At 32.0% G+C, this 12831-nt stretch overlaps 2 protein-coding genes across 2 annotated transcripts; both read right to left on the reverse strand.

Moving 5' to 3' along the window:
- Nucleotides 1–1403: 1403 nt before the first annotated feature.
- LOC106181704 (sugar transporter SWEET1) lies at nucleotides 1404–6444 on the reverse strand. Its single transcript, XM_013566168.3, has 6 exons — nucleotides 6265–6444; nucleotides 5689–5766; nucleotides 4843–4966; nucleotides 4432–4593; nucleotides 3494–3613; nucleotides 1404–3194 (listed from the first exon to the last, which is right to left on the reverse strand). The coding sequence occupies exons 1-6, from the start codon at nucleotides 6330–6332 to the stop codon at nucleotides 3102–3104; spliced, it is 645 nt and encodes a 214-aa protein (XP_013421622.1). The 5' UTR covers nucleotides 6333–6444; the 3' UTR covers nucleotides 1404–3101.
- A 748-nt stretch (nucleotides 6445–7192) lies between these two features.
- Nucleotides 7193–12801, reverse strand: LOC106181741 (exostosin-2). The gene is made up of 10 exons (XM_013566208.2): nucleotides 12634–12801; nucleotides 11657–12274; nucleotides 11189–11395; nucleotides 10795–10993; nucleotides 10349–10488; nucleotides 9863–10088; nucleotides 9373–9556; nucleotides 9025–9191; nucleotides 8515–8658; nucleotides 7193–8181 (listed from the first exon to the last, which is right to left on the reverse strand). Exons 2-10 carry the CDS (start codon nucleotides 12184–12186, stop codon nucleotides 7831–7833), a joined length of 2148 nt encoding a protein of 715 aa, XP_013421662.2. The 5' UTR covers nucleotides 12187–12274; nucleotides 12634–12801; the 3' UTR covers nucleotides 7193–7830.
- Between the last annotated feature and the right edge of the window lie 30 nt (nucleotides 12802–12831).

Consider the following 12831-nt stretch of genomic DNA (forward strand, 5'->3'; position numbering starts at 1 on the left):
ATTTGTATAAGTAAGAAAGTAAAAGTTTGAAAATATTTTCTGTTAACTGTTATTTATTGTGAATATGAAACCATTTAAAAGAATTGTTTTAATCCCGGGGCGTCGAATCTACTCCGTTTAAGTTGGTAGACGTTACCACACGATATACATGTAGTATCTCCACCACTTTCTTAAAATTTCATGACATTTGGCTGATTAAAAGTATTATTAGAATATCCAATTTGGCTAAAAGATTTAATATACAAGCCATTGCAATATTATTTCTTTTTGAAACAAGACTTTATTGTACAAAAAGAGACATGCATAATATTATGTCGACCTGAGTACAATTTAATATACCAATGTGTATAATTAAATATGTGTCCCGAGTTGGTGGCGCGGCGGTTATTCTAACTTGGAGTCTTGGGTTCGATGCCCGCAGAGGAGAGAAGTGTATGGTAAAAGTGTGTACTTATGTTTGTTAATTAAACTGTGAGTGAATGAAGGGGGTTTTCACCTGCAAAACCTGCATAACAGCTGTGTTCCCCCTTGCAGGGCCGTGAATTCAACAGTGTATATAAATCACAATTCAGTTTTGTTATTAGTTATGAATGAAAAAAAAATCACTAAAAATGAACGACAAAAGAAGAGAACTATGAAATTCTAAAAGCGCATCTAAAAAGTGGCTTATAAGTGAAATGTCTTTTTGTTTGTTTGTTTGTTTGATAGAATTTGAATAGATTAGATGCCGATTTTGACAGAGTGAAAACTAACATATAGTAAAAGCAAGAACCATTTTCAGCTTATTTAATGAAATCTTCATCTATTGAGATACAAGCGAACTGCAAAATTAAGAGTTTGGTAAATTTTGTATAATCGTAGACACTAAGAGGTTGACATTTTTCGTAGCCTTCTTTCCTAACCTCGAAATCATGTCCATGGAATTCTTTCAAGGATAAAAAGACCGAAATTTTAGTTCATGTGGTTCGAAAAATTTAAACAGATGTTTGATGTTTCGAATTTCTTACCCCACCTTCCCCCGGATTCCTACCCTTAAGGGACCGTTCCCATAACCCTATCGTACTAGCTGGATCAATCTACCTCCTTGCATTCAGTTTAAGCGGCTTAAATGACTGTCACAACTATCGTAACTTGGGTAAAGTCGAAAATCTTTGTGGATCATGATGTAGTTAATGTTGCTTCGCGAGGGGGCATGCCAGACAATTAAACTGATTGCATTGGCGAAAAGTTTCTATGCGCCGTTTACGTTCTCCAAAAGTCGCACAATGGACGTGCTCTTCACGTTAATAATTTTGTACTGGTATTTTTCCTCTCAAACCTTTTAGAACGTTCATGTCAGTGGGAATATTCGGAGATAAAGATATGACTCAGTGATTTATATGAGTTTCAACAAATACATAGTATTAAACTTCTTTTTTTCTAACATTTATTTACCCAAATTTTCCAACATTAGTATGAATAATTTTGAAAATAAAACTGATGCATTTTGTATTGAACAGATAAATGCATTCAAGTAATAATAATAATAATAATAATAATAATAATAATAAAAGTTTGTAGTGGCAAGAAATTATAAATTGTCTGAATACTAGACCTGTGGAGTAATAACCAAATAAACAAAGTGCTATTACATACAAATTAAAATTGTCTTGTGATATACTTGCTTTAAATACACTAAATTGGCTTCTGAAGCAAATAATTTGACATATTAAGTTGTAGAATTCATGGATTTGCTTTATATATAAAACAGTTGTGACCAGAACATGCTTCACTGATATTGCTAATATGGCTAATACCTATTGTATGCTAAACCTATTTTTATACAAGATCTCTAAAAGGTGTCAACAATTTGGCAAAAAAGTTATTTGGCCATTCACATACTTACATTTCAAATGGAAGATTTCAATTTCTTGATTAAATTTAAATTGGCACTGGATAAATTATCCTGACCTTGGAACACTGTCGTCATGGGATGGACCTAGTCCATTAAGATTACCTTACAAAAGAATATTGCTGCAGAAGGCAGAATTCCCCTACATTGGTCAAAGTATTTTAAATGTTAATTATTAGCAGTTAAATGCTTATAACAGGCTATTCATAAATATTTCATATGAAATGTAATGTGTAAGTTTTAATTAGCAAAGAAAAAAATTTTGATCAGACTATTGCATACTGTCTGAAAACATTTGAAAAAAAAAACTTGATTTTAAAATTTTAAGAATATAGGTTTTGAATGGACTTCTTTTGTATTTCATTAACTAGTTAACTAATAAGTTTCTTAATTAGCCAACCAATTTATCTGTGAATTAAAATTTAGCTAATTAATCAGTTATTGATAATTAATGATAATAAGAAATGAGATTATTAATTCACTAATTGATGAACTAAACAAATGATCAAAGATTGCTTCGACTCTCTGAGTGCTTTTCAACTTCCAAATATATATTCTCAGTATATGGCACTTTTCTCTTTTTAAATAAGTTTCCATAAACTGCCAAATTACACACTTTTAAATCTTTCAAATAATAATAAATAAAATAATAAATAAATAAGAGTCTTTCAAAAGTAAGAAAAAAACTAGTGTCAACTATAAATAGTTTGTCTGCAGAATACATATCACAACATAAAACATTATAAACTGTTTTAATTCAGCAACCTAATCAATGATGATTTCAGATATTCAATATAAAACAAAACTGCCTGGCAATTTCAGAACATTAGATACCAACATTAAAAAGTCAAAAACATTTTACCACAGTGTTTATGAAACATATTCCTAACATTGTAGTGTCATTAAAAACCTTATACAAAGCTTACGTTGTAATCATGGGTAAACAACCCATATCTTTATCTTCAAACAATAAGGCAAAACTGTAATCTTGTTCTCAGGATGTTTTGGATTGACAGCAAAACATCCTTGCTTATAGATAAAATATCTGATAGCAAAATTATGTGCAATATGTTACAATGCAGAAAACATGATTCTTGATGCAGTGTCTATACTTAACAGCTATATATAAATGCAATGAAATAAGCAATAAAGCAAAATATAATATTTAAAGCAGTATACTGTTTGTGTCCTTTCACAGTTATCTTCTGTATTACTCTGCCTTGGTCTTACTTCCAGGCATCCCATACACCACCAACAATCCTATCTTTCCAACTGCTCCTAGTATAGCAGGCACATTGGGCATCTGAAAGAAAATAGAATCATTCTCAACTTTTTTTCAATTAACAATTGATTTAGGTGATAGTAAAATGCAGAATTATGTGGAAGACATCCCTAAACATTATCAAGAGTATCTTACATGTTCCATAAGCATAAGCACTTGACAAGCATAAAGATAACATAAACTTATTTGATTTATGAAGAAAATATTTTCAAAAAAGTTATGATGAATATTTAACCCCTTCCTCTTCTTACTTAATCCTTATTTCTTATTTTATCACTTATTCAACCTAAAAAAAATCCAGAAAGATGCAAATGACATACATATATAAAAGGGTCATTGACCAACAGTCCGTAGGAGGTCCATGAGGAGGCACAAGCAATAGTCCCTATTAACATGGCCATCGACATACCCTCTGTGCTCTTTTCCTTCAGATGCTGTGGCTATGAAAAGATAATGAAAAAAGGATATGTACCAGCTATTGTGCTTATGTAATAATTTAAGCGTCACAGTTTATGCATGCCCAGAGGTAACATAATGCACTGCATAAGTTTCATCTACACATGTCAACATTATACATGTACATGTAGTTCTCAAAATGCACAGATCTACTGTTATCATTATGTTACAAACAATAAAATCACATCTGAAAATTGCAGGACTGTTTTGCAAAAACGTATACAAAATTATGTCATTATATTATATGCAAGCTTAGATTGACAATCTAATGGTTCATTTCTATGTAATATTAATCCCAAGAAAAAAAGCATAGTTTAAACGAGAATAATATAAAGTTATTTTTTGGTCACACAGGTTGTAGCCACATTGTAATTTCAGTAAACATGTAAAGGGATGATCATAAATGTACCAAATTACATATTATTCTATTCACAAAGGCAAGCTACAGGCATGTGCATTATTCTACATTTAAAAGATAAAATATTTTCAAAGATTAAGGATAATGTTAAACTGTCCATGCATGCCAACGGTGACAATCTCCAAAGAAAACGTTATTCAACAGATAATAAGAAAATGTATGGCAGTGAGCCAGTGGCATGTCAACAATGAAGTATACTTATCTGATGTAGAATGAATGAAGACATTTCAATGGTCAAATCTTACTGTGCTAATAATCAAAGCTATCTTTTTGATGAAAAATGAACTTTCCAAATTGTCATTTTTACAGAAAAAATGCTGTTTGAAAAAAAAAAAAAAAAAAACATTCAGGTTAATTATGTTAAAAATTAATATTCCAACTTACTATCTCTAAGAACAGAGGCGTACTAAGCATCACTGTATTGAGCAAACTCGTGGCCAATCCAAGTCTATGAGCAAAAACTGCAGGCGGTGACAGATACGTCAAGAAGTAAAATAGTCCGCATATGTAAATCACACCGCCTATCAACATCTGTATAGGGTGACTCTGAAAGTACAGCCAAGAAAATGAACTGTTAGAAACAGATAATGTTAAAACAATTTTATTTTTTTAAAGCAAAGATAACTCTTCTTTTTTTAAAAAATCCCTTGAGAGCAAAATGTATAAAAAAACATCAGATTTATTTTTTAAAAATACATTTTTGTCAACAAGGTGATAACAGTAAAGACTTCATTCAATGTTTTCCAATTGAATATAATTAATGCTTTCTTTGTACTCACATCGTAAAACTCTTACCTTGGAGCTTACTACAGATATATATGCAAAAATATACACTGTATTCAGAACAGCACCGATCAAATTCAATGATATCAGGATGCTATCATTCACCATCAATCCATACACAAGGAAACATATGTTACTGAAAGAGAAAGGGTGTAGCATCTTGTAACAGAAATGTAATAGAACAATGAATCATATTCATACATGTATTAACATCGGCACATGTGCCATTTTAAAGTTATACAATCCATATCACAAATCTACAACCAATAAATATTTAAGTCTTTTCCTTAACCACATTCTTTCCAAGGAAATAAATAATCACAAGGTCTGTCTAATCATTACATGCAATAGCAGCTTATTTGACAATCTGTCTTAATGTTATCTTTCTACATTAACAAAATAGTAAATGGCTTTCAACTAACTCTTTTACAATGAATTTATGAAATCTTTAGCAGCTGTAAATGAAATAGCATATTCATAAAGAACAAATGAGAACCAAATATTCTGATGAAGACTGATCTTCAGAATTATATCAATTTTAACAGACATATCACCTTTAGCAAAAACCTTATATATACACTTTCAGTGATGAAATCTGGACCAAACCTTTGAGAAAAATTTGGAGCATTGTTTTAAGGTCCTCATACATAAGTTTACTTTGCCATTGGAAGTGTTTCGATAGCTGTTCTACTGAGTGAATAATTGCAAAACTTACAAAATGTGTACCCAAAATGGTGCCATTCAGTGGGACCATTTATGTTTTACTTTCATGGGATAATAAAGACTTCAAAGGGGACTCTAGCTCTGTCCTTATAACACCTGTTAATATTTTTGAAAAGGATATCAACAAAATCTTACCCAATATCTCCAAGCAGAAAAAATGGGTATGGCACATGACGAGCATCCTTCGTTTTTACCATTGACCAGCATACAGGGCTAATAAGTACAAATTAATGAAAAAATAATTAATCAAACAATATGTTATGACATCAAAAGATTGGCAATATGTACTAGTACTACTGGTATTTATCTTCAGCAAACGACCTCAAATGCAGCCCAAGTTCATTATATTAACCCATTCCACGTATAAAAATACATGAACATTAGCACATAGCCTGGGCCGTGTAGCTGAATTTACCTGAGCACTGACTGTCTGGTATACTGTATATACCTGTTAATATTGTGCTAGGATATTTGGGAAAAGAGAGGGGGTGGGGTCATACACCCCCTTATTACACTTCAGACGAAGCAGCTTCATGTACAACCGGTCATTGAAATACCAGCATTTCGTACTCATCTGTATATATAATTATTTAGTTGCGATGCTAATATAGGAACAAGGATATCCAGTATCCTGTCCAAAAACCAAAACACGGTGAACACTGACTGATAATAATAATCCAATATACATAAAATATATACTCGTGTACTTACATGCCAGTTGTAAACATAGCTACTGTAGTTATCTGAGTGATCCATCCTACTATTTCTAACAGTTCCATTGGAATAATGTAAATTGCTTCTCGTTGTTTCACCAGTTAAATGCTGAGCCCCCTATGACACTACACGCTTCCACTGATTCACTTGCGTATGCCACGCATTCGTTCCAATACATACAACGACCTCATTATGGCCATTTCAGTTCATTTTTATAATGAACGAGAACGAGGCAATTACAAGGAATTGTATTCAAGGTGGAAAACGCGCGAAGGTCACGTATTTAACATGCATTTAATACAACAACAAACATTTCCTGTTGTCTTTCTCTGATGTCAAAAAAGAGTTTATTAGACTACAGTTAAATCAGAATAAAAAATTGCTAAAAAAGCATTCTTTAACAATCTGTTTTACGTTGCACGTATAATGGGGGGGGGGGGGGGGGGGGGGGGGGGGCGGTAGTTGAGGTATATTTTCCATTACAATGTACCAGTACATCCGGCTGCAATACGTGTTTTTTTAGAATTATGATATCTGTTATTCTAATTTGCAATTTTATGTGTTTTATGTGTTTCTTTGATGGAATGTTTTTTTTTTACTAAGCCTCCTTTTTTAGTTTTGGGTAAATATGTGTTCTCCAAAACCGGTGCAGTCAATAAAATGCCACGACTAAGTAGCACACCAACATATAAATGCCGACCCATTACACTTCTATTTTTGTATGTAAATACCACATAAAAATAGAGCTCAGTGTTCATCCCTCCTATCATCTATAATTTTTTCTCTCTCAATATGCCAATTTTGATTTGCTTTAGTGCATCCTCTTCTGATATTTTCTACATGTATTTCCATGCTAATATTTATGCCTACCACACCATATGATGTGGTTAAGAAAATAGTATAAAAAAAGATGTAAGACAAAAAATTTAATATGTTCAATTCTTTATTATTTGAAGAATATAACATAATTAGTTAGAAGAATGATAAAATAAAGCATTCTTAAACACAAAAAAATTTGCACATTTAAAAGCTTTTCAAGTGGGAGTTTTTTTAAGTTGTAGAATTTCAAAATGCTTGTAGATTGTGTTACACTTTATGCAGGAGATTCTTACATGAATTCTTGTTATACACTTGCAAAAAATTATCTTCCTCTGAATGATAAAAAATGGAATACAAAAAATAAATAAAGTTTACTTACACTGGAAGACTTGACACTGTATTGGGAACTTGGTCCACACAAAATCTAAGAAATTTTTTCCTCTATTTGCACTGACATTTAAAATGTAACCAGACTGGGTTCTTTTTCATGATCCTTTATGTAACAATACCAGATACATTGAATGGAATCGTTCAAAAACATACTTTTGCTATGTTGCTTTAAAAGGTTATTTTTTGTCTTTGAGCAGCACACTGAATAATACAATATGGTTTGGGTGATAGGATTTAACCTAAAATCTTATCTAAATGGATCTGAGCCTTTTTCAGGTTGCACCTTTAGATCTTTACTCTATAATTAATCAATTTCCTGCACAGGAACCAGCCTCACAAAACTCAGCTAGATCATCACAAGCTTCCTACGTCAGCAAATTGCATTAGCTGACTTGGCATATTATCTTTGTAAAGCACTGGGTCAGCTCGAAACTCTGCAGTTTTTAACGGCATTGTTCCATACACTTCCACAAATTTATTGATGCATTCTGAACGTTCTACCATATGTGCTGCATCTGCTGACAACATTTCTTGATTTATGCACTCTGGACACTTGAATTTCTTGCGTGGAGTAACTTTAATGGGTGCTTTTCCAGTCATATTTGCAATTAGAAAATTCATAGCAATGTCTTCACAGTTGACATTGTCATCCACCCATTTCTTTATGTTTCCTGGCATTTTTTGTGTATACAGAAAACTGTAATACTGAAAAAATATAAACCAGAAGTGAATATATGGAAGAAGTATTTGCAGCAAAATGAGAATTAAATAATCAATTGACTACACTTCTAATCATTCACAATGCTTCTGAAACACAGCATCTGCATGAAATCTTCTTTCACTACTTAAAAACACATTTTTAATATCTAGTTTTGTACTGTAATCATTATCAAATGTAACTAAATAAACACTGAAATGAATATATGGACAGAAAGACCTACTTTAAGATAAGTCTACAACTTAAATTTATGAATGAGACAATTCAAGAGCTCTTAAATTGCTATCAAATATTAATTCTCTGTAACTAGATATACCAACCTTGTGATAAAATGCAGCACCAGTAAGAACCATTGATATTTCATTGGTCCACTCGGACTCATAACGCCATTTCTCAGTGGTATTATCCCACAGATGCAGTCTAGATGGGAAGCCGATAAGACGATCTGGAAACTCCCTCCATACCTAGAATAGCATGTTAAAATATTAATTATCATTTGACTACTTGATTTGACTGGTTAAATGTGTTTAGAAAGTTGCATCCCATAAATAGGGCATCAGTTTTTTTTTTACTTTTCACACATAAATAATTACTTGATACCATCCAACAATATGTTTTAAATTGCAAAATAAAAAATAACAATAACCACAGGACTAAACCAAAATTACAAAACATAAAATTCCACATATTTATTTTTATACCGTATAAAGTAACAATTTGCAAATCAACTAATAGGACGGATTCTTTTTTTTACTTTAATGACAATAAGATGCAATTTCTCTACTGGGTAACATTGGAAGAATGTATATTGAAATTCTAATAATGCATACCTCATAACCAAACTCCAATTCATCTGATGTCAGCATGACTATGTCATCGTCCAGTGCTAAGATGGCTTCAGTTTGAATCTCTTCGTGTGGATAAAACCTGTTGCTGAGCAAGTTCTGTGTGGTCTGAATTACTTTCAATGGCGGACCAATCTTAGGCCAACCAGAAGCTAAAAAGAATAAAAAGAACATTTGATACAATTTTTGAAATGGAGAAAATAACATAAGATTATCATAAGTAAATGTTTAACTGCGTAAGAATGACTGAGTGCAAACTACTGTGAAAAAATTATTATGAAAACACATAACAATCTTAATCATTTATTTCATAAATCTGGTGCATAAACTCACCAGGCGGTGGTGATTTTTTCTGATTGTTCCATATGACAAGAACTTTAGCTAAACTTGGTGACTGGGCAACTTGTCTGATAACTTGAAACAAAGAATCAATTCTGTCATATGTTAGGATGACAGCTGTGAATCCCTGTGCTTTTGAAGGCATCATAGGGAAAAAGAGTGGGCTAGTCAATCCTCTCTGAAATAGAATGTCCTATTCATTATTATCAACTAAATGATGGTATCTAGTGATTTAAATAAAACAAATTTTTTCTTCAAATGCATATTACTAAATAGTTCACTGTTTGAAATAGTTCAATCATGTATCAAATTTCCTTTTTTTTTAATCTATGTGATACTTCAGTTAAATACTTGCCAGTTATCAATCAAATGTGCACTCTTTTCCATTCAATACAATTTGAAGCTATTGACTGTGTTCTTTGTTTTTATAAAAATATATATTTATAACAACAACTTAAATATCATTTTGTTCCATCTGACTTACATTTTCAGGCAACTCATTCCATTCATCATACTTTCTAGATGCATATGGGAACACTCTGTCATTGATAATCTGCAGACTGGTCAGAACTATCACCTTCATGGAACTGAAATAGTTCTGCCACAGGAACTGCACCTGTCTCCTCATGTTACGAATCCGTTCAGAAGATATGTTTTTCAAAATGGACATCATTGTTGGCAGCTGTTCTTCTCGAAGCACCAAGGCTGCCCTGAAGGTGGAAAAATTGATACATTAATTTTCAAATTTTGGTGCATTTTGATTCTTTTTGATGTTTTATTTATGTAAAATAATCAAGTAATCTCTCTGCAGAGCAGATGTAACAAATGTAAATGTATTTTCTTTTAACTTGTTACATTTAAAAGATGCAAATAACTACAATGAAATCTGTGATTCACACAGGAAGAAAACTTAATATTTTATATTTATTTTATGAATTATTTTAAACATGTCATTTTTGAGTTTCATTACCTTTTCCAGTCCAAGACTTCAGAAAAAGGCATAACAAAAGTATCTGCAAAGACCACAGGGATACACCCTGCCATCAAGGCATCACTGAGTGCAGTCTGGCCTAGTCTAGCACCACGGACCACAGTGCAGAATGTGGCTTCCTGGAATGTGCAATAAATTTGTGCCTCCAAATATCAAAGAATTTTTGAAATTGAATTTGTCACTTCAATAAGTTTTACAAATGAAACATGAACCCTGGACAAACTACATTTTGCATTAAATATGAAAGAAATAGTATGAATCTTAACTCCTTTTTAATAAAGTTAGAAATACTTCATCATTCTTCTTAAGTGCAAATTATCATTCAGAATAAAAGAAAATTAGAGCTTTTCCAATAACAAAAAATGATGAACATGATGTAATAGATTAGGTTAGACTCGTGTGCTGATACATTGTCATGCCAGTACCTGTAAAATTTCAGGGTATGAATATTCCTTTTCTCCATCACATCTTACAGTATGGTTGTATGTGCCATCATCAAACACTTTACACTTATCAAGCACCTTGAAATCACTAGGATACTGTCTGGACATGTCTGATAATTGTTTACGATAGTCTGGTATGATTCCAGCTTGGGCAGAGATTGCCAGCCATCTTCTGTTTTCCCTGACATAAAAAGTTAGTAACTTGAATTATGTACTTTAATATTATATTCATCAAACATCTATGTCATAAAAATTATAAAAGATAACTGTAATGTTTTCACTTTGATTCCATTATGCTAAAAAATAAATGAAAATATGTGCATGGAAGACCAAATTAAAGTAGTAAATAAAATCTGTTGAATATTTTTTCACTTACAGATATGACTTCTTTGGCATCTTTTTATCAGACACCAATGGGTTATAAACTGGGACTGAAACATCATATGTTCTTCTGTATGTAAAAGAAGAAAAACCTCCCCCAGCAATGATTGCCTTGTCATGTTTAACATCTAATACTGTATTAAAATCGGGAACACTTCCTGGCAGCATGTTGAACAGTAAATGGTTGATACCCTCATTCCATCTAAAAAAATAAAATTTAAAAACATTTTATGGACAAAACAACAAGAACAGCTATATAAAGATGTAAACAAACCTTGAATTAAGTTCTGCATTTTTATTATTTAACCACTTTTTTCAATACTTAGACATATCATACAAAAGAGACTTGTCTTAAATAACATTTCTTATTTATGTAAAAAACATCTTTACATTAAAGACATTTTGTCTAAACACAATTCAAAATTACTACAACATTCAATACAACAAGTATGCATATACTTACCTCGGCATTGATGCTAAAACTTGGGATGTTTCATCAACTCTTAGTTTGTTCTGATTCAATAAATCAATAGGTGGTACAATTAAGCAAGCATCATTGGGACTAGAAGTAAAGTATTCGCTCTCGACTATTGCTTCAAGAATCTCAAAGTACTCTTGTGACAGAGGCAGTGTTATTGATATTCCATTTTCATCAACATATTTTGTGAGAGGAGAAATATACACTTTGATTCTGTGGTCTCCATCATTGTCTCCACATCCATAGACGTCAAAACAGGTGTGATATATGCAGTCGCTGTCTCTTTCTTTTGCCAGAGGGGCAGTTGATTTTATTACCACAGATTGAGCATTTCTTTCTAGTTTGTGAAGACTATTTAAGTCTCTTCTTTCTCTTGCTTTCCCTGTGAATGTGTTTGGCCAAAACTGAACAAAAGCTGTTACCAGAAGGAATATCAAAATAATAAGAAATAAAATAATGTAATGTGTCCTGTATCTGTTGGAAACAAGCCTGGTAGATCTTGATCTTGTTGGCATTTTGAGAACTACAACTGTTAAGTACAATCCAGATGTTTTATGCAAGTTGTTTCATTTCAGTTATTCCATACTGTCATGAAATGATAATCTGAAAGTAATATAGTTAAAAAATAGCACATCAAACTTTTATGTCACTACGATAGATAGGAATAATAACAACGAACAACCTTCATAAAATATATCCACAGATAAAAAACAAGTCTAAAACTATTGAATGGAAGTGGAATTGCAAGCAAAACTTACACGAAAGTTACCATTAACGACATAGTTACTCAATGTGACTTTGTTTTTATTTTTTTATTACACAGTACTTGTACTAGTAGACTCTACGCTGACGTCTGTTAAAAGTAATATAGGAAATGTCAATTCGGTTAGGTTGTGAACTGAAAACTCAACGCTCTTGTTAGTGTATGTGATGTGGTGAACTCCGTACAACTAGTATATTACCTGAGCAATAATCATTTTTGGTCTTTTTGTCTGTTTTTACTACTTCCGCTCCAAAAGCAAGCCCGCAGCAAAAAACAGGTGCGCAATAAACATAAATAAAGAAAGAACAAAACAATTAAAAATAATAACACCACTCCAAAAATATGCAAAATTGATTAAATAAATTACAGATTATAGACTACATGATGTTGTTTTTCG

Source organism: Lingula anatina, chromosome 1 (genome assembly GCF_051362555.1).
Source record: "Lingula anatina isolate TDL-2025a chromosome 1, LinAna3.0, whole genome shotgun sequence".
Taxonomy (NCBI): domain Eukaryota; kingdom Metazoa; phylum Brachiopoda; class Lingulata; order Lingulida; family Lingulidae; genus Lingula; species Lingula anatina.